The sequence below is a fragment of the Chiloscyllium plagiosum genome, chromosome 16 (assembly GCF_004010195.1).
Source record: "Chiloscyllium plagiosum isolate BGI_BamShark_2017 chromosome 16, ASM401019v2, whole genome shotgun sequence".
Lineage (NCBI taxonomy): Eukaryota > Metazoa > Chordata > Chondrichthyes > Orectolobiformes > Hemiscylliidae > Chiloscyllium > Chiloscyllium plagiosum.
Genome location: NC_057725.1, coordinates 39807652 through 39834388, shown reverse-complemented (window position 1 = coordinate 39834388; position 26737 = coordinate 39807652). Strand labels below are relative to the sequence as shown.

Sequence of the window (26737 nt, the reverse complement as noted above, 5' to 3'; positions counted from 1 at the left end):
GCAGATATTCAACCTGATTCTCACCTGCATTATCAAACTGGCATTTACCATACATCCAGTTTTATCGCTATTTCTATGTTTTGTCATCCAGTGAATTCTGGCTTTTGTTATGCAACCTCTCCTTGTGGAAGTGTACCTGGATTATATTTCCTCTTAAAAGTCCATTGTTCAAGTTTAGTTTTACCTGTCAATCTTTAACTCCAATTTACCAGCAACAAAAATGTTGTCAAGCCACTAAAGTTGGTTCGCTCTATTTTCATTTCAGATTGTTCAGGGTCACCTTTTCATGATTAACTTAAACCGTATGATGTCATGATAATTTTCCCGAATATGGCCTAACACTTGACATATCTCATTCACCAGAATCTGATCTCAGAGCTCGAAAGATAATTATCTCGATAAAGTTCTCCAGGCCTTTTGCTCCTTGCAACTCTTTTCATTAATATAAGTATTATAAAATGCGTATCAATTATTTCCTAGCTGATTCCCAAATATGCTTTCCACAAAGTCTGAGCTATACTTAACATTTCTAACCTGTTATGCACCACCACAACTCTGGGGAGCAAGAACAGTCAAAAGATAGAATTTGTTGGTCTGTCTTATCCTAGTGCCAGGACTCATGGCTTATCTCTTCCTGGTACAATGTGCACACTGGGTGGCACAGTGACTCAATCATTAGCACTGCTACCTCAATGTCAGGGACCAGGTTCAACACCACCCATGCATAACTGCATATGCAGGCCTTGCATATTCTCTCCATGTCTGTGGGGGTTTCCCCCAGGTGCTCTGGTTTCTCCCACAGTTCAAAGATATGCAGGATAGGTGGATTAATCAAGCTTAATTACCCATGTAATGCCTAGGGATGTGCAGGCTAGGTGGATTTGCCATGGGAAATGCAGGATTACAGCAAAGGCAGTGGGGTACTGCCTTTTCAAATGAGCGAGCAAGCCAATTAATCCAAGAGCAGTTAGGGTTTGGTGACCAACACTGGCCTTGCCAGCAGTCCTGTTCCATTAAAAATAGAATTGTTTTGTTAGTTTGCTACTGCCTCAGTCTGTTTTCACTTAAAGAATGTGATGACAAAACATGGAAGTAAGAGAAGGCAGACTGATCCTATATTGAACCAACTGCAAAGGGGTGAAATGGGGAACTTGAGTACACCTACTCACCCTTGCTCTCATGTAGCCGAGCTCACTGCTGAATAGTGGGAAGACATGGTTTTGCAACATAAATTCCATCTGATCCTTGTAGATCTTTTTCTGTTAAAACAAACAAATGTAACTGGATTAGACATTGCATATAAATTAATGGTGTACAAATATGAAAGCAAGTAGTACACTCTATATTCTTTAAATTGTGTTCACTCTTCAACCATCTCCATTTTAAAAATTCACTGTATGTAGGGGTTACCAGCTAGGCCAACATTCATTGCTCATCCCTAACTGCCAGAGGTTGGAATAACAAACTGTTTTCTTGAATGCACATCCACAGTACTGTTATAAGGGAATTCAGGATTTTTAACCAGCAATTGTGGTGCCACCATACTTCTATTGTCATTTTCCTCCTCGGTGGGTAGAAATCAGGGGTTGTAAGGTGTGTTGCAGATGTTCTTGTAGTTCATATTATAGATAATGCATAGTTACCATTGTGTATTAGTGGTTGCAAACAATAAAGGTAGGAGACGGGGTGCCAATCAGGCAGTTGCTTTATCTTGGATAGTGTCAAGCTTGTGTTGTTGGAGCTGCACTCATTCAAGCAATATGGAGAACATGCCATTGCACTCCTGACTTGAAGGTCAAGTTTCCAAGTGACACAAGAGCTCCTTATTGCAGAACCCCCAGCCTCTGATCTGCTCTTGTATACAGACAATATTTATATATCTAGTCCAGTGCAGTTTCTGGTCAGTGATAACCCTGGGATGTCGATAGTGGGCTTTTCAGCAATGAAATGCCAATGAAGAACATGGGGCAATGGTTAGATTCTGTTTTGTTGGAGATGTCATTGCCTGCTACTTGTACAGTGCAAATATTACTTGACACTTAACAACCCAAGTCTAAATGTTGTCTAAGTCTTGCTCCATTTGGACACTGACTGCTTTAGCACCAGGAAGTCATGAATGGTTCTGACCATTGGTAATCATCAGCACCTAATCTTATAATAGAGGGAAAGTTATTGAAATAACTGAAGATATTTTGTAGAGGACACTACCCTGAGGATGTCCTGCAGAGATGTCAACTACAACCATCTCCCTTTGTGCTACATATGACTCCAAATAATTTATTCTTTGTCATCCACCAAATGGAATTCTACTCTGGGATTCTTCAGTTCCAAGAGGCAACCAAATGCAGAAACACCTGTCACATGTCTGCCTCCTCCCCAGAGATAAGTGATTGATTGCTGTGAACACAAGGAGCACAAGTACAAAATTATTCTGCTTAAGATCGGAGTTAGAACATGCTGCAAAAAACACAACCTAATTTCTCAATGAAGTCCACATAATATCAGAGACAAGACAGCACATTGCAATCTTCGAGGAGAAAGGGAGGACTGCAGATGCTGGAGATCAGAGCTGAAAATGTGTTGCTGGAAAAGCGCAGCAAGCTGCCTGACCTGCTGCGGATTCTCCTGTTCCTTGGATGCTGCCTGACCTGCTGCGCTTTTTCAGCAACACATTTTCAGCACATTGCAATCACATACATAAGACTGCATACATTCCCCACCAGGTGGAGCACAACTGCAAATGTATGGTACTGCTTTGCAGCTGCCTGCTACAAGAATGGCACTGTTGGCAACAAAACAGATGGAATGTCGGACCAATTTGTACTGTTGCTCATGTCCAAACCAGGACTGAACTGGCACGAGGCACCTGGAGGAAACGGCAGCGAAAGCAAAGAGGATTGTTCTAAAAATAAATTAATGTTAAATAAAGGGAAACACATGCACATGCTGACATAGAATCTGTACAGTGCAGATAGAGGCCATTCTGCCCACTGAATATGCACCAACCCACTGAAGAGCAAACCACCCATACCATAACACTGCATTAACCATGACTAATTCACATAACCTGCACATCACTGGATGCTAAAGGCAATTTTGCACAGCCAATCCACCTAACCTGCACATCTTTAAATTATGGGAGGAAACTGCAATGTCTGGCAGAAACCCACAGACAAAACGTACAAATTCCACACACAGACAGTCACCAGAGGCTAGAATCGAACCTGGGTCTCTGGTGCTGAGAGGCAGCAGTACTAACCATTGAGCAACTATGCCACCCTGAGATCCAGGTGTGATAGAGAAGATACATTAAATAAAGCAAATCCAATGAACAAAATTATACAAAATGAATATGTTGAAGTATAAATACATTTTTTGTACTTTTTAATATAAAAATGGTGTGGTTGTGTCAAATTAATTTAAGGCTACAAACACATTGGGCCTCGCGTCTCATGGATGCCCAACTGTCAGGAACATGAATCTCAAGTGACCTTTTCAGGCAGTGGTAGCGCTTCTGATGTTCAAAATGCTCCAGTGTTAATGAAAAGGTCAGCTAACTGAACTCCATGGTTTTTGAATAGGACATGGAGACTTTATTAGCAGCAAAACAGCTTGGATGTGAAGGGCACTATATCAACACACATTCCTATAAGAGAGAAGAGGGAGGGTTTACCTCGTGAATAATGGCACAGTTCTATGGCCTGAGTACTAGGGAACTGGTTAACTGAAGTGGTATCAGTGTTTGAGTGGGTCGCAGCACAGGACATTGCACAATAGAATGGCGTCTGAATGTATCCTGAAGTCTGTCGTGGCAAAATGACTGTCACCTACTTCATCCACAGATGTGAAGGGCACATTCTATCACTTCAGCATTCAGAGTAACCATTCTGCTAAGATAATCACCTTTAACAAGACTTCTGCTAGGGAGCCAATCATATGCAAAGCTCCATCTTTCTTCCGTGGATCAACAGTTGGTTCTGTGAGTAGTTGGTAACAGAAACCCATTGTTTTCTGCAACACCTGAATAAAAGAATCATTGAGAGGATTACACAAGCCTTTGTTATTGCCCAAAATATCAACAAATATGAAGTAGAAAAGGGGAAAAATAGCACACTTCTGCCTTTAGAACTAAGTAGGAAACAAATTATGCATATACTATTCCCATGCGAACAAGGCTGAAACAGATGCTTTAAAGGGAAAGGATCGCTGCTGAATTCGTAATCTCTGCTTGGATATATTTGTAACCATTTCCACACCTGCAGCTAGGGCACTGATGTAATAGACAAACAGTTCTTAACACTTTCAGTTGGTTAGAAATTCAAGGACTGGATCACAGAATCCCAGCATACAATTCTATCTTAGCACTTCCTGGTGGATCATGCTGCATTAGACAATAAAAATAAAAGATTCTTAAGTGATGTTACATTGTCAATGCAGAGAGGTTGTTAGCCCTTATTAGAGTCTCGGGTCAGTTGGCATGATCCAGAATAAGGAAATGGTTGCTCCTGATTTCATCAGGATTGGAGCAGAAGAGTAGAGAAACCTTACTGCAACTTTACAAGGGGCTGGTGACACCACATCTGGAGTATTGAGAGTTTTGGTCCCATTATTTAAAGGGAAGATAGCTTTCATTGGAGGCAGTTCAGCGAAGACTCAAAGATGATCGCGGATATGGAAGGATTGTCTTATGAGCAAAGATTAAGCAAGCAGAGACCCTACTCACTTGATTTTAGGAGAACGAGAGATGAACTCATTGAAACATATAGGATTCTCAAGGGGCTTGATCAAGTAATTGCTGAGAGAGTCTAGAACCACAGGGCACAGTCTCAGAATGAAAGGGTGCCAACTTATGACTGACTTAAGGAACAATTTCTTCTGAGGGTTGAATGTATTTGGAAATTCTTGCCAGAGCGTGCTGTAGGGCAAGTCCTTGTGTGTATTTAAAACTGGAATAGATAGATTTGTGGCCAGTCGAGGGAAAGTGAATCCAAGGAATTTTGGATCAGCTACAATCATACTGAATGATTTTAAAGGTTCAAGGGGCCAAAACAGCCTAAGCCAAGAACAAAACTAGCAGACTAAAGCACTGATTTTTAAAGAGCACATTTTAAATTAGCAAGTAAACAATTACAGCATTTTGTCTGAATATTTATAAGTGTAAACTACAGGGAAAAAACCCAGCTAACAGCAATATCTAAATATCACAGTAAAAACTCACTTCTTTTCTTTTACTGCAGGCTGTGTACAATAATGTCTGAGCAGCTGTTGTTGCAGAGATGAAATCTTCAAACACATCTATAGATAAAACCCAGGAATTAATTGTAATAATGATGATCCAGCCCCCAACTGCAAATTGATCAAAATCAAATTAATTCTGATTTCCCAGGTCAAATTAAACCACAAACTATCTTAACAGCCAGCAGAAGATAGAAATACAACCTGGATTGTAATATATTCACTCTATACTTTAGCTTTCTTTTCCAGATTTATTCAAAAATCAGCTAGGTTCAAAATATAAATACATTGCTCCTCCATATCTAGTCATGTACAGTAGTTGATAATTAAACTAGTAACTAGAGAAGGTGGCTCCAAGGTATTGTAAATGACAGGAGAAGCCCAATAGATCAGCATAAAAGACAGGAGTATTTTCAACACCTACAATTCAAAACTACCTAGAAGATGATCGATTTCAATGTCCTCCCAAGAGTTCCAGCATTACAGATGTCAGTTTTCAGACAATTAAATTCAACATGGTTAAATCACGCTACTTGACTATACTCGATATTGCAATTGCTATGGAGTCTGACAGCACTCTGCCTTTCGTATCAAAGATGTGTAGACCAGTATGACCATACCCCTAACAAAGCTGTTCAAGTCCAGTCACAATACTGGAATCTACCCGACAATATGGAAAACTGCCCTGTCCTGAGCACAAAAAGAAATCTGGCCAGTTACTGTCCAATTACTCTCCCCACGTATATTAGCCAAGTGATGGAAAGTGCCATCAAAACTGCTCAAGCAACACTTATTCAGCAGTAATCTCTTTATTGATACTCAGCTTGGGTTCCATCAGGGCCAGTTAGCTGGAGCTCACTGCAGTCTCAACCCAAATGCAGACTAAAGAGCTGAAGTCTAGAAGAAAGATATCTATTGTTCTTGACATCAAAATTGCATTTGTCCAAATATGGCATCAAAAAGACCAGAGCAAAATCAAGTCAACAGAAATCAAGAATTCAAGATCTAGCAAAGGAAAATGGCTTTGGTTTTGAAAAAGCTAATTACCTTCATCCCAAGGCTTCAGTGCAGGAGTTCCTCAGGATAGATATTTTCTAATTAACCTGCTCATTGATATTATATATGTTTGGAGCAGGTACTAGAACTTAGGCAATCCATCTCCAAACATGAACAATACCCAAAGAAGCTCAATCACATGTAGCAAGACTTGGACAACATTCAGATTTGCGCTAATAAATGGCAAGGAACACTTGCCAGATATCGACAATCTCCCAAGTGGAGAAAATCTAATCAACTCCAAGATCAACATTTTGAGAATTACCAATGAAAAACACAATTGGACTGGCTGTAGAAGAGGTTAGAAATTAGAAATAATTCAGGTCCTGACTTCCCAAAGCCTGTTCAGTATAGTGCTTCACTAACATAAGCTTTCCATCATCACAACAGCAGCCTGTTTGGCATCAGTAGGTATCATCTACAAGACACTTCAGCAACTCAAACCCCCTTCCAACAGCATTTTTCAAACTTGCAATCTCTACTACTTAGAAGGGCAGCTATATGAATGTGAATGCATGGGAACACCACATCAATTAATTGACAAATATACCATCCTGGTTTGGAACTATAATGCTCTTCCTTCAATAGCTGAAAATCATTGAACTCCTTCCTTAGGAGCTTATGGGTGCACCTACGTATCTTTGTAATGGTCCAACAGGCAACTCACCACCACTTCAAGGGCAATTAAAGATGATTAACAAATACTGGCATAGTTTCAGCTCACATCCATGAAAGAAAAAGAACAGAATAAACTTTTAGGTAACTTATGTGACAAACTGTCAGGAAATTAAATTCTACAGTTAATTTATCAGGACTTTAGCTAATCCTTTTACCACTGATTGATACCAGTGACTACAAATTGGAGTTTCATGTAATGTATGAAAATCTAATGAGAACACATTTTTGAGTAAGGAGTATGGTTTATGGCATTGGCAAACGGCTAAATTGGCAGGTTCCCACCTCCTACCCTAAACATTTACATCCAGCAATTCCTGTAAATGACATTGCAGCCAGTGCGATGCGATTCACCTCAATGAGCTGAGGTTGGATGGAAGCTTGCTGATAGCTGTTGTCTCTGCCCAATATGGACAGTGCTTGCTTGGATAAAACACACAAGGGGGTACAATTACAATTCAAAGACATTTGCACAGGTACATGAATAGAAAAGGTTTGGAGATAGATGGACCAGCAGATGGCAAGTGGGATGAGCTTAAATTTGGGATTATATTCAGCATGGATTGGTTAGTTCGAAGGGTCTGTTTCTGTGCTGTGTGACTATAACAACAATCTATGTGGAATCACCATACCCAGGAATTAATGCAAAAGGAGGCAGTTTGCTTGAATTATCTAAACTTAAACCACAGGGATTTGGTGGCAAAGTAGAAGGATAAATGATATTTTTTTAAATAAAATCTATTTTTCAATACAGCTCTCTCTCTTTAGGAATGAAATAATACATTTGTAAATTAATACCCTCACCTATGAGCCAAAATGATATCTTACCAAATTTCATTCGAATATACTCATATGGATCCTCCTGCCATAGCTCCTCATCTGCATCTGTATAGCACATCAGGGGGAAAACAACATCTTGGATAATGCCCTACAAATATATCAAATGTGTTAGGATAATAATTCATTAACAAACTCAAAATTCATTCATTCAACATTTTTTTCTAAAAAATCTGGTTCTAGTTGGTGTGCAATTTCAATGTGACAGCCCTAGTTAACTTACCCAAATGACCGATCTTCTCATGAGCCATAAGTGTATGTCCGCAGCTTTCATACTTATTGTTCTCACTTAATGCATTATCCCTTGGTAATCATTGGATTAACAACCGCCCTCTTTATTGAGACACAAAAAAAGTCAACGGAATCGTTCCTATTCCCCACTCCCAAACCCTGAAAATTTGCTGATTTAGAATCTCTGCCCTTGTGCATTGACAATAATTTGTGCTTAAAATGAATTGCCCCAGATGTCTTCACACGAGCACTGTACAAAGTATGACACCAAGTTACATTAGAAGACATTGGTCAAATTTAGTCATCTGACCCAAAGACACAAAGTAGTGTCTTAAAAGAAGGTTTGAGGGGCAAATGAACCGAGGGATTTCCAGAGTATGAAGGCTAGGTAGTTGAAATCACAGCCCATCAATAGTGCTCCAATTAGGATTGTGAATGCAGAAAAGACCAGAATTATACGAGTGTAAACATTTGAGGGATGCGGAGCTGAAGGGGTTTGGAAACAAACATGAAAACTTTAAAATCAAGATACTGTTTACTCAGGAGGATGTCAGAGGGCACTGGGGTAATAGGGAAAGGTACCTGCTCCTAATTAATACAAGACATTAGGCAAAATAAAACTGCAAGTTTATGCAGGACAAAATTTGATAGGTCAGCAGTGGGTTGGAACAGTCAGTTCAGCACTAACAAAGCACAAGTTAGGGCTTCAGGGGTAGATGATCTGTAACAAGGTCAGTTTTAGCAAAGGCACAAACATCCGTTTGAAAGTTCATCTCACATTCAGTGTGACAAAGAAATAACCAGATGACTTCATCTCAGACCATTGCCAAGCAGAGGTACAGAACTGGCAAGGGAATGGAGTTTGGAGCAAGAACTGAAAATCATGGCTTTCTTCTTCCTAATATTTAACTATAGGATGTTTCTGCTAGGTCAGTACTAAATGTCAAATAATCTGTCTGATGTCACGCCAATGGTGACGTCAAGAGGGGTAGTGGCAACGTATTATCAACATACAAGTAAAACTAATGCTGATCACCTGGTTCGGTCTAATCCACGTACATTTTATCACTTGAGATTGTAAACTCTGTACAGGTAAGATTTTTACTCTATTGTGGCAATGCATCTTGCTTCAAAAAAATTCTGATTATATTCCATTGTTCAAGCTGCCTTGGGCTACTGACATCTAAGTAAACATAACAGACCAGAAGTAGGAATAAAAGCCTACTAGTGGTACAACTAGATGAGCCACTTGGGAGACAGAGATTCTCCCCACCCTCACCAACTATTATTTACCAGTTCGATTCAAAGAGGTCTTTGCAGTATTTTAGTTATACAACTCCAAATATGAATTATATATCAATCAATTCAGGATTAATGAAAACCCATCCTGTACTCTGGGGCAATGCCTTAATGTAAAGCAGCAGTTGAATTAAAACTTTAAAAGTTTCATGATTGCTTAACTGGTTACAGCAATTATCACCTAAGCATTTCTTAGACCGTACCAAGTGAAGGAAACTACAACTGGGTTTCAATTTTCCACGTTTTGGGGAGGGGGTGGTCTAGTAATGAGTATGACAGAAAACACCTTCTCATCCTAGTTTATTAGCTGACCTCCTGTGCTGTATTATTTTATATCAATTGAGAAAGTGTAACAATCAAATGATCTCAATGCGAGCACATAACTTGGTTCAGTTGTTTCTGCCAGTTAAAAACCTGACATATCAACATTCTGGTGATGCCTCAGACGACGAACATCCATGTAATAGCACATTTTCAAGATCTGAAACAGCTCCATTGGTTAAGTAGCTTAAGTTTAGGTCAAGATTAGAGTGTGCTTGAAAAGCACAGCAGGACAGGCAGCTTCCAAGGAGCAGGAAAATCAATGTTTCAGGCAAAAGCCCTTCATCAGGAATGAGGCTGGGAACCTCGGGGGTGGAGATAAATGGGAAGGGGGTGAGGCTGGGGAGAAGGTAGCCGAGAGCACAACAGGTGGATGGAGGTGCGGGTGAAAGCGATTTTCCTCATTCCTGCCCCCATCCCCACACTTACCCCAGTTCCAACCTTCCAGCTCAGCTCCATCCTCATGACCTGTCTCACCTGTCAATCTTCCTTCCTACCTATCCACTCCATCCTCCTCTCTGACCTATCACCTTCTCCCAGTCCCAACCCCCCCCCCCCCAATCCCCAGCATCTGCAGTCCTCATTTTCTCCATGCGTAAGTTTAGGTCTCAACTGATACAATCTGGTGAATTTGACCCCGTATAAACATGATTAAAACTCTTGGAAAGATAGCATTATTAAATTAAACTAACTGAACTTAATTGAAAGTGTTATAATGTTTTTGATATAAAGGTACTGCTCAGAAGTTTTGGTCGAAACATGCAACATTCAATTAAAATTACAAGAAGCCTTACCTGGATATGAGGTTTTAGATTTTTCCAGGTGACAGCATGAGCAACCCCCTGATTGATGTAGTTCAGTGTTTGCTGCAGTACTCGAGGAGCCACATATTGTTTTTCTTTGTATTGATATAAAACTTTCAAAAGCACCTGTAACAATATATAGTGTTAAGGGCTAGTTTGGATACAAGAAAGCAGAGGTAGGCCAGTCTATCCAGTCTACTCCATCATTCAATGTCAGATCAGCCATAATCTCAATTAACTATTTCCTGCATTTTCCCTACACCATAATTCCCTCAGTGAAGAAAATAAAATCATTGGCCCTGAATATAGTTAATAATCCATCCTCAACAGCACTCTATGGTAAAGTGTCACTACCTTCAGAAGACATTCCCAATCAAGTCTTAAATGGACGAGCCCTCACTCAGATTATATTCTGTGGTTCTAGATTCTCCCAAAAAGGGAAACAACCCTTGCACATCTACCCTGTCAAGCCCCCTAAGAAACATATTATTCCATCAGGTCACCCCTCATTATTCTGAAATCTAATCAGTACAAACTCAACATACTCCACCTTTTCTCATAAGACAGTCCCTCCATACACTGTCATCACAGTCAGTCAATCTTCTCTGGACTGCATCCATTGCCAGTATACCTTTTGGTAGATAGGGGGACCAATACCATTCATGGTATTCCAACTGTGGTCTAACCAATGCCTTGAGCAAAACCACTCCACTTTCACACCCTATTCCTTTTGAAATAAATTTTGAATTTATTAACTTGTGGAATCTGGGCATTGCTGACATGCAGTGTTTATTGCCTGTTCCTAGTGCCCTTGAGAAAGTGGTGTTACCTTCTTCAACTACTGCAGATCATTGCAGGTAGACCCAAAAATCCTATTCAGGGAAGGAATTCAAATTCTGGCCCAGCAATAATGATGGAACATCAAATGTTTTCAAGTCTGGATGGGGAGTTGCAGCTGGCAGTGCACCCATATATCTGGTGCCCTTGCCCTTCAGCATGGAAGCGGTCATGGGTTGGAAGGTGCTACCAAAGGGTCTTTGGTGAATTTCTGCATTACATCTTGTAGGTAGCAGAAGTAGACAACCCTTATCAGAAATTCCGAAATCCGAAAAGCTCTAAAATCCGACGGTCTTTTTGTGAAGTTTTTAATCTCATTAACAAGGTTGTTTGGTGTGCAAACAGTTAACCTGACTCCACACCCACTCAATGCATGTCACTCAGATGCGACGTGTGGGGACATGGCTCAGCACTGGCAGGCCTCAATTCCATCTCAGGGCCTGCTACTCAGAGTGAGTCTACTGTTTGGTAAGATTTTAAAAATTTCACTGTTGAACTACTGCTTATTCCGAAATTCGAAAAATTACAAATTCCGAAAACAACCTGATCCCAAGCATTTCGAATAAAGGATTGTGTACCAGTATGCACTTCTGAGCATCAGTGGAGGAGGAGTGGATGGTAATGGATGTGGCACCAATCAAACAGGATACTTAGCCATGGATAATGTCAAGCTTGAGTGTTGTTGGATTGACATGCATGCAAATGGGGAGTATTCCATCCCACTCCTGAATTGTGCTTTGTAAATGGTAAACAGGCTTTGGGGAGTCAGGTAGAGAGTTACGCGCCACAGTACTCCTAGCCTCTGACCTGCTCTTGTACCCACTTTGTTTATGTCACAAATCCAGTTGAGTTTCTGGTCAGTGTTGATGTTGGTAGTGGTAGAATTCAGATGGTAACACCACTGAATGTCAAAGGCGGGTGATTAGATTGGCCATCTCCAATAAGAAACATCGTCTGGCATTTGTGTGGCATGAATGTTACTTCTCACTTGTCAGCTCAAGCATGAGTACTGTCCAGATCTTGTTGCATTTGAACATGGACTGCTTCAGTATGGGTCGTCATTAATGGTGCTGAACATTGTAATAACATTTGTAAACATCCTTACTTCTGACCTTACAATGGGAGGGCCATTGATGATGCAGAAGACAGCTGGATCTAGCACACTAACCTAAGGAACTAGTTAAGAGATGGCCTGGAACAAAGATGATTGACTTCTAACAATCACATGTCAGTAAGACTCCAACCTTATTCCCATTGCCTTCTAAACTTGAATTTTAGCTTTTTGTGATTCATGCACTTAAACTATTTGCATACTTACAACAATACCTAACACAAACATCTAAAATACATGATTTACACAAAGTAAAAGTGGTAAAATGCAGTTTTAAAATGTTACTATAGTCACTCATTATCTAACAAAAATGCTTTTGATGCCATAGCTTAGAGGAATTGCACAGAAATTATACTGTACCTGCTGGATACTGACAGCATAACCTTTGAGGAATACTTCAGCAAACTCATTGTATTCTTTGGAGACATTACCTGGACTTCCATATCTGGAAGATACAAATACTTTTCAGGAGGTGCACTGAAACATTTGAAATTTTAGTCACATATTTGCAAGTTTCATAAATGCAGCTTTCAAATCAGTAACCAAACAGCCACAATTCTCAGGCTATCCTAATCTTTACCCATTGACACCTACTGAGTGTGCTTATGTATGGACACTGCGTGAGGTTAGAATTATCTCAGCTATAATGCTCAAGGTATAGATGATTGAGCATAGTAATGAATGACATCTGTGAAACAAAATTCCAGTTATGAGTAACACAAGCAGAAAATGAGGAAAAATAAAGTTCCTTAATTTACTTATACATTACAGTGAAAAGCAATCACCTTTCAAATAATCTGGCCAAAATGTGCAAAGCCCATTTCTTGCACTTCCACCAAGGGAGCTCAGGTCGATCATCTTCATCAACTTGCAAAGTTTCCTTAAAACACACATACAATGATGAAAATGTCACTGTAGCATTTACCTGCAGCATAATGATTTATATAACTTCCATTATAGATAAGGACAAAGAAATATATTGGAAATATTTTGCAAGGAATGCACACAGATGAAATGTAAAGCACTGCATCAGGACCTTAAGTTAACAAACGGGCAAATGTCTGATGTGCATACATCAATCTGGTCATCACTACTTTGCAAAAGCCCAGTGCCTTGACTGACTTATGAAAAAGTTTTAGAATCTTGAATACCAATGAAGAACAATCTTATTTCATATGCACCAGATCACTTTCAGGGAAAGGACGGCAGCAAATACCGATTAGGAATGCTTGGAAATAAAATGCACATGTTTAACTGCTATAAGAGGAACAGATGAGAAAAAGGTTACATTCAAAATTGTAACATTTTACCAGTTTAATACTAAGTCAAAAAGCTTATCAAGAAATAGTAACATTGCACAGGAACTTAATTCAACAGTCTTCCCATTTATCTGGGAAGCAAATACTTATCATATTTTTAAAGCGAAAGCTTTATTTTTTGGTAGTATTTCAAAACTTAGACCATCTTTCATGACATCCCAATTCAACTTCCAATAGCTAAAGCAGCGAATAAAATTAGCTATCTTATTCATGCCAGCTCTCTACAAGAACTACTCAGTTAATCTCAACCCCTTAATTTTTACCCATAGTCTTTCAAACTTTCTCTCAAAGGGCTACCTAATACCTTTCTGAATACCAAAATTGAACATGCCTTCACCTCACAGGCAGGTCCTACCAATTTGTAACATAACATTTAAGTTTGTGTCTCTGTTGGTCACTTTACCAGTCACCTTTAAATCGGGTCCCTTTGGGTTGCAACCATTCCATCACTGGAAACAGTTTTTCACTCTCTACTCTCTAAACCCCTCATGACTTTTGAGTATCCTTGCCAAATCATCTATCCATTTTCCTTTCAAAGTTGAACCATGCAAGCTTTTCTAATCTAGTCATTTAACAGAAGTCCTTCTGAGAAACTTCCAAATTTGAAAGCTATTTTCCCAATTTTCCACACCCTTAAGGATGAGGAAACATGCAACACTTCTTTATTCATGCTCCACTCCCCTTGTTTGAGAATGTAAACTCGCATATTTAAGCAATCAATACTGGAAAGAATGGGAAGAGATTAAACTTTAAAAAAAAGAAAAAAAAACTTACAGGAGGAACATCCCTATCAACAACTGTTTTGAGTATTTCCATCCATTCAGTAAGGTTTTGCTGGCTTATCAGTTCCAACGGCAGAGTGTACTGTAGGCAGGAAACAAATCATTAAACAAGAGAACTCAAAGTTCAGCCTAATATCATTAATTTTAGAGCTTGGATTTTCCACTAGTGGCACGTAGATTTGGTTTGTGTTTATTGATCGACTTGACAGTATTTCCAGAGCCATGATTATCTTAAACCAGTATAAAATAGATACTGAGCTTCTGGCATGAAAATGGGAATTTATTTGCATTTGATTGTACAGACTAAACACGGAGGATCATCAGCTTATTTTCAGTGAAAAAGGATCAAGTTTATATTTTGATGAGGGGAAAAACAAAGCATGGAAAACATTTGATTTCAGTGCACAGATCCACTTACCAACCCTCTCACCATAATAGTCTGGAGGATAGGAGGTGGAGAGATGAACTTACAGGTTGATAAAATAATGAGGGGTATAGATAAGGTGAATGGTAGGGTGTCTTTCCCCTACAATAGGGAGTTCAACAAGGGGGTGGGGGCATATTAAGGAGAGAAGGATATAAAAGACACAATAGCCAAGTGTGGCTCGTGTGCAGAATAAAGTTCCAGAGGAAGTGATGGATGCATGCACAGTTACAACATTTAAAAGACATTTGAATAAGTACAAGAAGAAGAAATATTTGGAGGGATATGGCCTAATTACAGGCAGGCAGGACTAGTTTAGTTTTGGAACATGATCGGCATGCACTGGTTGAACCAAAAAGTCTGTCTCCATGTTGTATGACCATGTCCTGATGGAAGTTAACATGAATGGATCCGTTTCTCCTCCGGGAAAGGGGTAGTTAGAATAAGAAGGAAAAAGGTTACCTCAGTGCAAGTTGCAGAGCAGAAGAGGAAACTCAGAAGAGGGACTCTGAAGCTAAGAAAACCTAAGTTCAGTAGTATGACTAATCATAGAAGTCTTCTGCAAACTGAGTAGGAATTGAAAGCAACAGTCAAGTCAACCCTATAGATGAAATAGAAAATGTGTCTTGCACTCTGTTGTTTGCGTGTGTAAAGAGATGGTTTTGGAGTTAGAATTATACTTTAGTGTTGCGAAATCTTTCAAACTGTTGTATGCAAATAGTTTGGTTTATTCTATTTTATCTTCACTTATTTTCCAAAAATAAGCTTTTGCTTTTAGAGCAATAAAACAAAACTGCAGCATCACATGCTTGCGTTTCAGTGAAGGACCATCTCATTGGGATAGCACAGTGGTTCAGAGATTAGCATTCCTGCCTCACAGCACCAGGGACCTAGGTTTAAATTCTAACCTCAGGCAACTGTGTGGAACGTGAACATTTGCCCCACGTCTGCGTGGGTTTCTTCCCACAGTCCGAAGACATGCAGATTAACTGGATTGGTCACGCTAAATTATCCAGTGTCCACGGATATACATGCTAGGTGAATTAGCCATGGGATATACAGGGTTGCAGGTATAGAGTAGGAAGGTGGATGCTCTTTGGATGATCGATGTGGACTCAATGGGCCAAATGGCCTGCTTCTATCCTATAGGGATTATATGATTACTTACAAACAAAACATGTTGTAAGCCAGATTTCAGTCTGGATCTTACTTGGCCAGCAACACTGACTGGGATCATAAAACATTCAAAATCAGTTATATTGAGCACAAGGCCATGTGACCCATTTTGCATTGGTCTGCCCAATGATTAATTTGCTTTGTGCCATTTCTAGTTTTCTCCTGATAACCCTACACACAGATTTTCTCAACAGCAGTGTGATAGTCATGCCACCAATAGACAAAAACTCATTTAAGTGGGAGAAAAAACTGAGATGGAAGTAGCAGCTGCTGGTCCGCATCATTGTTGCTCATTAGAAATTAACAAAGTAGCTGACCCACAAGGTAAAATTATATCACATTTACGTAAACATCTAGTATCAACTGCTTTCACAAAAAGCTTCGAATTCTGGGGTGAATTAATCAGAAAAAAGTGTTTCTTAATGCAGCTTCTTGATTTCATATCTAACAACTCTACAGAGAAATTGTCAAGCATGTTTACTCGCTCAGATATACTATTCACAGCCATGGTCTAATTACAGAACTCACCTGGGACACCGTTTTCCATATGCCCTACCTGCCCTGTTGAAGATGCTTGTTAATGGGTGGACATTCCTTTGCTGAACAATCGAGGAAGTACCTATTTACAGAATTTTAATGTATGTGGAAAGGTCACTTCTCTCCAACAGGTCTATGTTGATGTTGACATATGACATGCAATGTCTTCTACCTTGTTATCTCATCCAATGAACACATTCTTCCATTTCTTTATCTATCATGTACTTATTTAACTTCCCCTTCAATGCACCTATTTCAAACAAACATGACTAAAAATGCTGCATGTCTATTTTATCAACAAGATATATGGTTAAAGCAAACGTGCTCATGCTATTCATGCTGAATATGAACGAGATCACATGGTATTATGATGAAGTTGTAGACGTGAACTGTAGCTTTAAAAGGACCTGAAATTTCTGGCTGGCACAGTGTGCGCTGAAAGATTTAAAAGCATAACATTTGGTTGACAAATAGCTGGAGCTGCATTGCCATGGTACGACACAAATTCAAATTCAGCCAGTTCAAATAACGCCCCAGATACCAAAGTCCAATCGAATTTGGTTTTTACTGTTTTAGATGACATCAAACCAATGAAGTGATCCAATGTTTTAGGGTATAAAAGTCGGACATTTTGAATAGTTAGGGGGAGAACAAAGAGCTGCCAAGCACCAACGTAACAGCTGCCAGAATAACTCTCACCGGTCCATAAGAAATTTGTGCAGAACACTGAAGCTGACCTAGGGAAATCTACAGAGAAAGTTCGACATCCAAAGACAATAACTGGGTCTGAAACTGATTTTGTCATAAAATTAAGAGGGAATTTATCAGACCAGTATTGCAGAGTGGGGGAGGGGGATAGAAATAGATTTAAGAGAAAGGAGTTATAAATAATTGTTGTTTAATGTTCTCTTTTGGACTTAAATTGTTAAAAGTTTTTCTTTAAATAATGGTATTTGGGATAGTTCTTTGCCTCTTGAAATTTTACAGATTCTGGCAAAAGGCAAGTTTTACTGTGTGCCTGGTTTAAATTTGGAGGGTCTACCCATGTCATAACAGCTTGGGGGCTCATCCAGGATTCAGGATGATACGTACTTGATTTCAAGTGCTGTATACCCAAGCTATCCATGACTTCCTTTAACAGCCGATCAGTAAAATTAGACCCTTGGTCTGACTGAATCACTGAGTAGCCCATACTGCGTGAAGAAATCTACTAACTCCTCTACCGCTCTTTTTGCCTTAATACTCCGTAATGGAATTGCCTCCGGAAATCTGAAGATATCCATTTTGGTTAACAAGTACTGGTTTCCACTTTTAGTTCCCAGGAGGGGACCTACACAATCAATTATAACCCGCGTGAAAGGTTCTTTGAATGTGGGAATTGGCAACAAAGGTGCTGGTTTTCTTACTGCCTGTGGCTTACCTACCATTTGGCATATATGACGTGTAGAGTTAACCGCATCCTTGTACATTCCAGGCCAATAAAAATGTTTTTGCACCTTAGCCCTCAATCTTTTGTACATTTAGGTGACCTCCTATGCTACCTGTAACACTTCCTGTAAGCATGCTACCGGTAACACAATCTGGTGCACTTCGGCCCATTTCTCCGGTCTCAAAATTACAACTTCTTGCCCTTCTCCTTCTGTTCTTTTGAATAAACTTTACCCACACAGGCAAAGTCTTTATAGAGATCAGGCACCAAACTCCACACTCGGCCCCTGCCGCAGCTGTGCACTCTCCTGCAGCTTCTCAGCTTTTCCTTTACTACTTTCACAAAGGCAACTGGCTTAGCTTCTTTCAAGATCTTTTCCCACAGTGCTTTTCTTTAACAACCAGCACTGTGACTATGTGTCCAACTTTCTGGCAGTGAAAACACCTTTTCCCAGTGCCCTTCTTGAACTACCAGTACTGTCATTTTCTGTGTCCCACTCCATTACAGTGAAAACACCTGAGGCCTTTCACTTCCTTTCCACCCTCTTAGACTTCTTTAACCTATGGTAAACAATTACTAATGTTCCCTATTCTTTCTTTCGTAGTGTATGATCACCCTTTCTTCCAACTTCTATCCCTCAGGTCGAAATTCTGGCTGGAAGCTTGACTTATGCACCAACATGTATTCATCTGCTAATTCTACTGCCCTGCTCACTTCCCGAACTTTCTGTTCCTCCACATGAATCCTTACTGTCTCTGCGAGTTTTTACACTCCTCCAGCAGAATAATCTGAGCGCCTCATAAGTCCTATCTTTAAAGCATGCACCGATCTATCAAAATGACTATGCTTAATTCTTTCGAACTCAACACCAGTCTAACTTGGTTCCTTCTTTATGTTTCTGAACCGCTGTCGATGCGCTTCTGGTACCAATTCATAAGCACTCAAAATAGCCTGTTTGACATCTGCATAAATCGCTCGACCCCTCACCTGACAGCACTGCAAATTCCTCACTAGCTCTGCCCATCAGTTTAGTCTGAACTACCATTACCCACAAGTTCTCAGACTACTCCACTTGCCTAGCCAATTTTTCAAATGAAATAAAAGCTTCAACATCTTAATCAAAATGTGGCAGAGTTTTGACGTATTTCTTTATGTCACTACCTTCGCTTTTAATCTCCATCCTATTAACTTGACTTTGCTGGCTAAGTCGCAACTTCAAGTTCAAATTCCCTTTCTCTTCCTCCTTTCTTCGCTCTTTTTTGCTCAGGAAAGAACCTTCTCTCTTTCCTCACCTTTGAACTCCATTTTTGTCAATTGTAATTTAGGTTTTTCTACCTCTACTGTACTTGTCTTTTTCTGTGACACACCCAATGTTTGATTAATTCTGTTACAATTTCAGCTTTACTTGTGTCCTTGGTTAAACCTAAACCTGACTTCTTTGCCAATCCTAAATGTATGGCCTTTTTCTTTCCTTCCAAACTTCCTTGGCAAATTTGAGAATCATCTTCAGGCCCCCGAATCATTTCTCTCACTTTTAATTGACTCAACCAGGAGGTCACCAAAATTAAACAAATCGTCTCACCTACATTATTTAAAGATCTAGGACAGTAACCTGCAAGTGTTTAAATCTACTGGGCTTTTCACGTTCCCCGAATCTACTCAAATTTGTCCAAATCTCAGAATGGATCTGTCTAAACCTATTCAAATCACAAATCAGAGACCCAAACCGTTCAAATCTTGGCAATGAGCCCTCAAATCTGTTACAACACAGGGTAAACCCTCCTGCCAATTTAAACCAGAAATACAGTAAAGCTCACCTCACACCGTAATCTGCTAGATTTCGAAGGCAAAGAACTATCCCAAATACCAGTATTTAAAAAAATAAAATTGTTAATTTTTCTTTAAAGTCCAAAATAGAACATTTAACAACTATTTATAACTCCTTTCTGTTAAACTTATTCCTACCACCTCCCCACCCCCAAACTCTACAATACTAGTCCAATATATTACCTCAGATTTAGGGCAAAATTCAATTTCAAACCCAGTTGTCATCTTCAGATGTCGAAATATCTCTGTGGATTTCTCTAGGTTGGCTTTGGTGTTATGCTGCACAAATTTCTCATGGACAGGTATCTTTCAGAGAGCTATTCTGCTGGCTGTTATTTTGATGCTTGTCAGCTCTATGCTGTTCTCCCCCTAACTGTTCAAAATGTCTGATTTTATATCCCAAAACATTGGATCATTTCATTGGTTTGATGTCATCCAAAACAGTAAAGTTCAAATTCGGTTGGATTTTGGTATCTGGGACATTATTTAAACTGACTGGCAGAATTTGAATTTGTGTTGTACCATGGCAGCACAACTCCAGCTTCTGCGTCAACCAAATGATACACTTTTAAATCGTTCAGCACATTGTACCAGCCAGAAATTTCAGCTCCCTTAAAGGTACAGAACACATCTATAGCTTCGTAATAGTATCTACAGCTCGTTTTTTAAACAAAAAAAAAGAATTCGGCCACACCTAAATTCTTAATTTTCTACTTGCTGTCATTAACTAGTTTACCAACTTACATGACTGATTCAATCACATTTAATCCTCCCTTGGAGTTAAATGACTTCATCTCAAATTCATACTTCCAAACAGATTTCCTACTCAGAATCAGGCCCTTGTATCACCTAAACTGATTTTTTTTCTGGACATATCAATGACCAAAAAAGTAAGACAGATAAAAAAGAAGACAGTGACAAAACATTCTGAAGAACACAAGATACAATAAAATGTTCATAGGTGCCTCTCTTACGCAACATACTGATAGCCTGAGCTGATACAATGCTCAATTCAATTCAAAGGAAGCCTTTTTCGCCAGGAAACAGAATTGAAGATCTCCAGAACACTTGTGGTCAACCTAATATGAAGCATTGTATAAGAGCTGATTACTGCAATGGCATGAATAAAACTTCAGATTTCCAGGATTCATACAAGAATCATGTACTTGACTTGCAGTAATAAAGTACAAAAACACTAGAAGCAGCCACTAACAGTTGGGTCTCCAAAGAACAACAAGATCACTGGACTTTGCCCTTGGCTTCAGAATCGCTGCAAAAACTTTGTATTTCTTCAACATCCAACAGATATTAATGGAAAATGGGAGAGTGAGCTTCCACAAACTAAAGGATGGCCTTGAGCTTGTTTCGGAGCAATACACAAGTTTCTTATGCTTAGGAAGAGCACAGCCATGTTTTCAGACAACCTCACTGCATAGGGAACCAGTGTTGAGGTAACACTTCATTTTACATTGTAATACCTGAACAAGTGCATAGAAAATTTTGAAGATCTGCTTTTGAATTAGGACAGAGTGGTCTGAAGGATCAGAGAGAAGTTGGACAAAACGATCTTTCATCATTGGCAAAAAGTGCTGCATAGCTGCCACCAATGGGCTTCGTTCCTCGGTTTTCTTGTACCTGTGTGTAAAATATGTAAAACTACCAGTCAAAAATAAAGCACAACACCAGAAATATATTCCTACATTTGAATTGCACATTCTATCATTTGACACAATTATATCAGTTCTTCTGGTAAGATAGACTTCGAGGCCAGTCTGACATTGCAGTCATTCTTGCAACCGATCAAAACACTTCAGTACACAGCACTCTACCAATCTTATAAATCTTTGGAGGTCAAGGGGCTATAAGTGTGGAAAATATTGGTGGAGGCAAGGATAAACAGCTTTTAGAACATAACTCAGATTTTAAACCAAGTATTATTTGGCTTGCTTTAGGTCATAATGCAAAGGCATAGGAAAACTGTTCAGGACCAAAAACACAAAGCACTTACTCGTAGTTCTTCACCAACTGATAGAGGCAGAGGAGGATCCCAAGCCAATAGGCACTGTTATCAGACTGCAGATAGTATCCAATTTTATCGACAACAGCTGGCCACCTGACTGGATAGTCATGTTTGATAATTTGGTTAATGCAAGTTGTGAGCTGTACCCTATAAAGACGAGACATCAGTTACTCAAAAACAAAATCAGGACAGTTCTATAAACCAAAATGTTTTTAAAATCATGTTATCAAAATGTAATGTCTAAAACTTCAACAGATACAAGATGCATTCACAAGTTAAAACCTGACTGAAGGTACAATATAGTCTAAATAACTGCGTTGAACTGGTCTAAGGACATCTATCATTTGATGTGCATCCTTCCCTTTTTCTTTCAGTAAAAACGTTTTCCATAAAAAAGTGACACGATGACTTAGTGGTTAGCACTCAGCCTCATGATGCCAGGGACCGAGGTTTGATTCCAGCCTCAGGGGAATGAGGAATCTGCACTTGCTCCCCACGTCTGCATGATTTTTCTCCGGGTGCTCCAGTTTCCTTCCACAATCCAAAGATATGCGGATAAGTGAACTGACCATGCTAAATTGCCCATAATGTGCAGGGATGTGTACGTTAGGTGTACTTCAAAATTGGAAAATGTAGGGTTATATGGTAGGGGAATGTGTCAGGGTGGGATACTCTTTGGAGGGTTAGTGTGGACTTGTTGGGTCAAATGGCCTACTACAACACGATATGGATTCTATGGTATTTATACAGGACCTGTTTCCCCCAAACACTTTTTGCATATTATCCAATTCAAACTTAACAGTCAGGATGCATGTGTAAACCTCACTGTTGACACCTTCTATCATGCGTTATCACAGCTAAGCTCAATGTGCACTCAAGAAATTTACACTTCACCCAGAAGGGTTACGGCAAAGTAATCAGAAGTACATTAATACCAAAGCAATTTAAGCCTTTCCCTTATCCAGAGGAAATGACTACAAATTACTTTTAAAAACAAAAACGAAACATGCAACGATCCACTTTGCAGACTTCAGGTTAAATCTAACACCCTACTTGTCTGTAAAGCCCAACTACAGCCTAAAAGATTTTTTTTTCCATCGGGTCAATTTATTGCATCCAACAGGGAAAAATATTTAATTCCACATATTGCTGTTTAAGGCCACCTACATCATGGCAACACCCAGAGTTGTCCATCCAAAACAGGAAGCATCAGTAACATTTGCACCACAACACATTAATAGTACTGAAGTCGTGCGTGCCAGAACTTGCTGCGCCCGCACCTAAGCTTTTCCACAGTACAGTCACAACACTAGGATCTAACTGACCATGTGGAAAATTGCCTAGATATGTCCCGTACATAAAAAGTAGGACAAATCAAACCAAGCTAATTACCGCCCAGTCTACTCTTGTTCATCAACAGTGCTATCAAGCAGTACCTGTTCAGCAACAAACTAAGCGCTGCCTAGTTTGGGTTTCTCTGGCTGACAAGTAACATTGGCATCATTCAAATGCCAGGCTATGACCATCACCAATAAGAGGCAATCCAATCGTCATTCCTTGACATTCAATGGTGTTACCATGGCTGAATTTTCCACCATCCGGCAGGGGGGCGGGGGGGGGTGGTACCATTGACCAGAAAACTCAATTGAACTCGTCACAAACACACTGGCTACAATAACATCAGTTACTGTGGTGAGTAACTCACCTCTCAACTCCCCAAAATCTGTCCACCACCTACACTACAAGTCAAAAGCATGATAAAATACTCACTTGCCTAGATGGGAACAAGTTTGACATCATCCAGGATGAAGCATTCCACTCGGTTGGCACCACACCCACAAATAGCCACTCACTCTACCACCAACGCTCAGTCACTGCAGTGTGTACTAGCTCCAAGATGCACTGCAGAAAACCAACGATGCTCACATAGCACCTCCCAAACCCATGACCACTTCCATCTAGAAGGATGAAGTCAGAAGATTCGCGCAAACACCATCACCTACAAGATTCCCTCCAAGCCATTCACCATCCAGACTTGGAAATATATTGCCATTTCTTCACCATCACTGGATCAAAATCCTAGAATTCCCCCAATAAGGGCACTGAGAGTCAACTTACAACATGTGGACTACAGTGGCTCAAGACAGTAGCTCACCACCACCTTCTCAAGGGCAACTAGAAATGGGCATCAAATGCTGGCCAACTAGTGAAGCCCATCACCCATGATGGTGTGAAGATGATCAGGACTCCAAGAGCACTAAAGTGCAAGGCAAGAGGAAATATGAATATTTAAACGGTAATGCAGAGGGGGAGCACTGGAGGAAGAAGCTTAGAAAGATATCTACCACACCAAACGTTTGATTATAGACTAATGGCATGAATGAAGTTGCCAGCAGTTAATAAGCCAGTATGTGACTGAACACTCAAAAGAATTCCATTTTTGATCACTTGAATGCACTAACCAATTTAACTTGTCAGAACAGCAAATTTAACTAACACTGGCCTAAATGTCACAAAGAGGATCTTGAAAGTGGAGGATACGTGAAAGAATAGCTATTTTCATAAAGTACTTGAAACAGATAATATGTAGACCAAAGAATTCAGCTTCACTGATACTTTTGCATGGTAGCAAACTGAAAGACAGGCACAGATAAAACTGTTTTGAGGAGGAAGAGAAAGGTCCAGGTTTTAACCAAAGAAAGAAAAAGAACACATGCAAGTTGATCACAGCTGATTTTGCAGACCATGCTGTAGTTGTTTACCAAACTTTAACAAAGATTTGCAAGAGCTTCCAGATGTTTTCTTAGCCTAGGTGAAAAGTACCTGAGAGGTCAAAGATTATGGAATTCAAGGATCCAGAACATGTTCACATTGTCTGCAAATAAAGGGAATGCTGCCTGTTGTGCTAATTTGAGAGATTTACTGGATATTCACCAGTCTTTGCAGTAGCATTTATAAGCAAACAACTCTTTCCTACTACAAACCTTATTAACTCGGGTGACTGAATGATAGCTTCTATTATGTTGTCACGGATGAACTGTTGATCTTCTTCTGGAATAGTAAATGGTGGTACATCACCTGATGTAGCTTCACGCTCAGCCCAGTACTGCGTTATCGTATTTTTCAAGTAAATTACACCTAAGAGAGAATTAAATGATAGAAACTTCTAAAATTAGTCACCAACATTGCTGGTGATTTACAATTCCGGCACTTTAATAGACAATTTGTGAACTATTTGCTGATTTGAATGACTCAACATTTGCACGCTCAAGGTGGTCTTTCGGTTTCAGTGAAAGAAAGATACTTTAATTCCCAATTGTAATCACTGTTCAATTTATTTGACTTTAAGAATGAGAAAAACTTGCATTAATATAGAACTTTCAAAATCTCAGTACATTCTAAAATACGTCATGGCAAACACTTTTAAAACAGTGACAGTCACAGCAGCTGATTTACACAGAACAAGGCTCCATTATGAGAAGGAATACAAAGTTGAGAATGCAATTAAGATTTAACAAGGGTCATGTGAAGCAAAAACACTTCCATAAACATTTTGGCCCAAATGGTAATACATACCACTCTTAATGTTGTAAAATTCTACACAACATTAGTGTCTAAACGCAGGTTATGAGGGATACGCATTATTCAGAACCAAAATAACCACTCCCCTTCTCTCCATTCAATGGTGCTGAGGTATGTATGGATCCATCTGAGTCAGGAATTCAGCATCTCATTCAAAGGCCAGTTCTTAATGTGTCAACCTAGCTTAAATTGTTAAATCTTTGGAATGGAGCTTGGACCCACACTCTTTTGACTATGAAGCAACAGAAATACACTAATACATGGGGGAATGATGTGTGCGCGCACACTGTGAGATGCAGATTTAGAAACTGAAATGAAACAGTTTAACTCTTAAATAATATACTTCTGCATGGCAATGGACAAATTTTACTAAGCAGCAAACAAAGGTTAAGACATATTCAAAATTGGAACTTGATATTATTGCAGACATATTTCATAGGATTGCCCTGTACAGGGGATCTGACACCTACCCAAACAACAACTCTCTGCCTCCTGAAACAATTCAGTCTTAATATTGAGTGCAGAACCAGAGGCAGGAACCATCACTAAATTTTTTTTTAACCAGGTACAGAAATAGAAGAAAAACAAAACATAAGTGGGATTAAGAAAGCAAAACAAAGAAAACAGTTAAGAATGAAACTGCAAACTTAAAGCCATTTTGGTGCCAGGTAGTATATTAAAAATTATCACCTGTTAAAAAAATATACTTGGAATGGAATGAACAATCCCTAATTTTTCAGGTGTGCTAAATAGGTCTACACCATGCAAGAACTGAACTTCTATGCCATTCTATGGTCTTAAATATTATGTCTCCACCAGCTAGTATTATTAGAAAGCCTTGACAGAACAAGGCAACTTCTTGAATTCTGCCATTTACAACATATCGCCTGGTATTTCGTTGACAATGTACACATTAATAATAGTGAATAGTCTCAACATTAAAGTTGAGATCCTGCATTATGGGCCTGTTTGCTAAACAGCAGGCATCAGAACCTCATCACCTCAGGAGATCTCCCACCCACAGCTTCCAACCTCATAGTCCGGGAACCCCGCACTGCCTGGTTCTACCTCCATCCCAAGATCCACAAGCCTGATCTCCCTGGCCGACCCATTGTCTCAGCATGCTCCTGCCCCACTGAACTCATCTCTACCTACCTCGACACTGTCCTATCCACCCTAGTCCAGGAACTCCCCACATACGTTCGAGACACCACCCACGCCCTCCACCTCCTCCAA

The 26737-nt window shown here is 39.7% G+C and overlaps 1 protein-coding gene across 1 annotated transcript in view; it reads right to left on the bottom strand.

The window, feature by feature from the left end:
- ipo7 (importin 7) overlaps nucleotides 1–26737 on the bottom strand; it is a 58831-nt gene that overhangs the window by 17804 nt on the left and 14290 nt on the right. The window contains exons 3-13 of the mRNA XM_043705890.1: nucleotides 24904–25057; nucleotides 21908–22066; nucleotides 21378–21534; nucleotides 14499–14588; nucleotides 13191–13285; nucleotides 12766–12850; nucleotides 10449–10583; nucleotides 7795–7894; nucleotides 5219–5295; nucleotides 3904–4020; nucleotides 1170–1259 (exon numbers count right to left, since the gene is read on the bottom strand). Coding sequence (XP_043561825.1) covers nucleotides 1170–1259; nucleotides 3904–4020; nucleotides 5219–5295; nucleotides 7795–7894; nucleotides 10449–10583; nucleotides 12766–12850; nucleotides 13191–13285; nucleotides 14499–14588; nucleotides 21378–21534; nucleotides 21908–22066; nucleotides 24904–25057 — 1259 coding nt within the window. The remainder of the gene's footprint in view (nucleotides 1–1169; nucleotides 1260–3903; nucleotides 4021–5218; nucleotides 5296–7794; nucleotides 7895–10448; nucleotides 10584–12765; nucleotides 12851–13190; nucleotides 13286–14498; nucleotides 14589–21377; nucleotides 21535–21907; nucleotides 22067–24903; nucleotides 25058–26737) is intronic.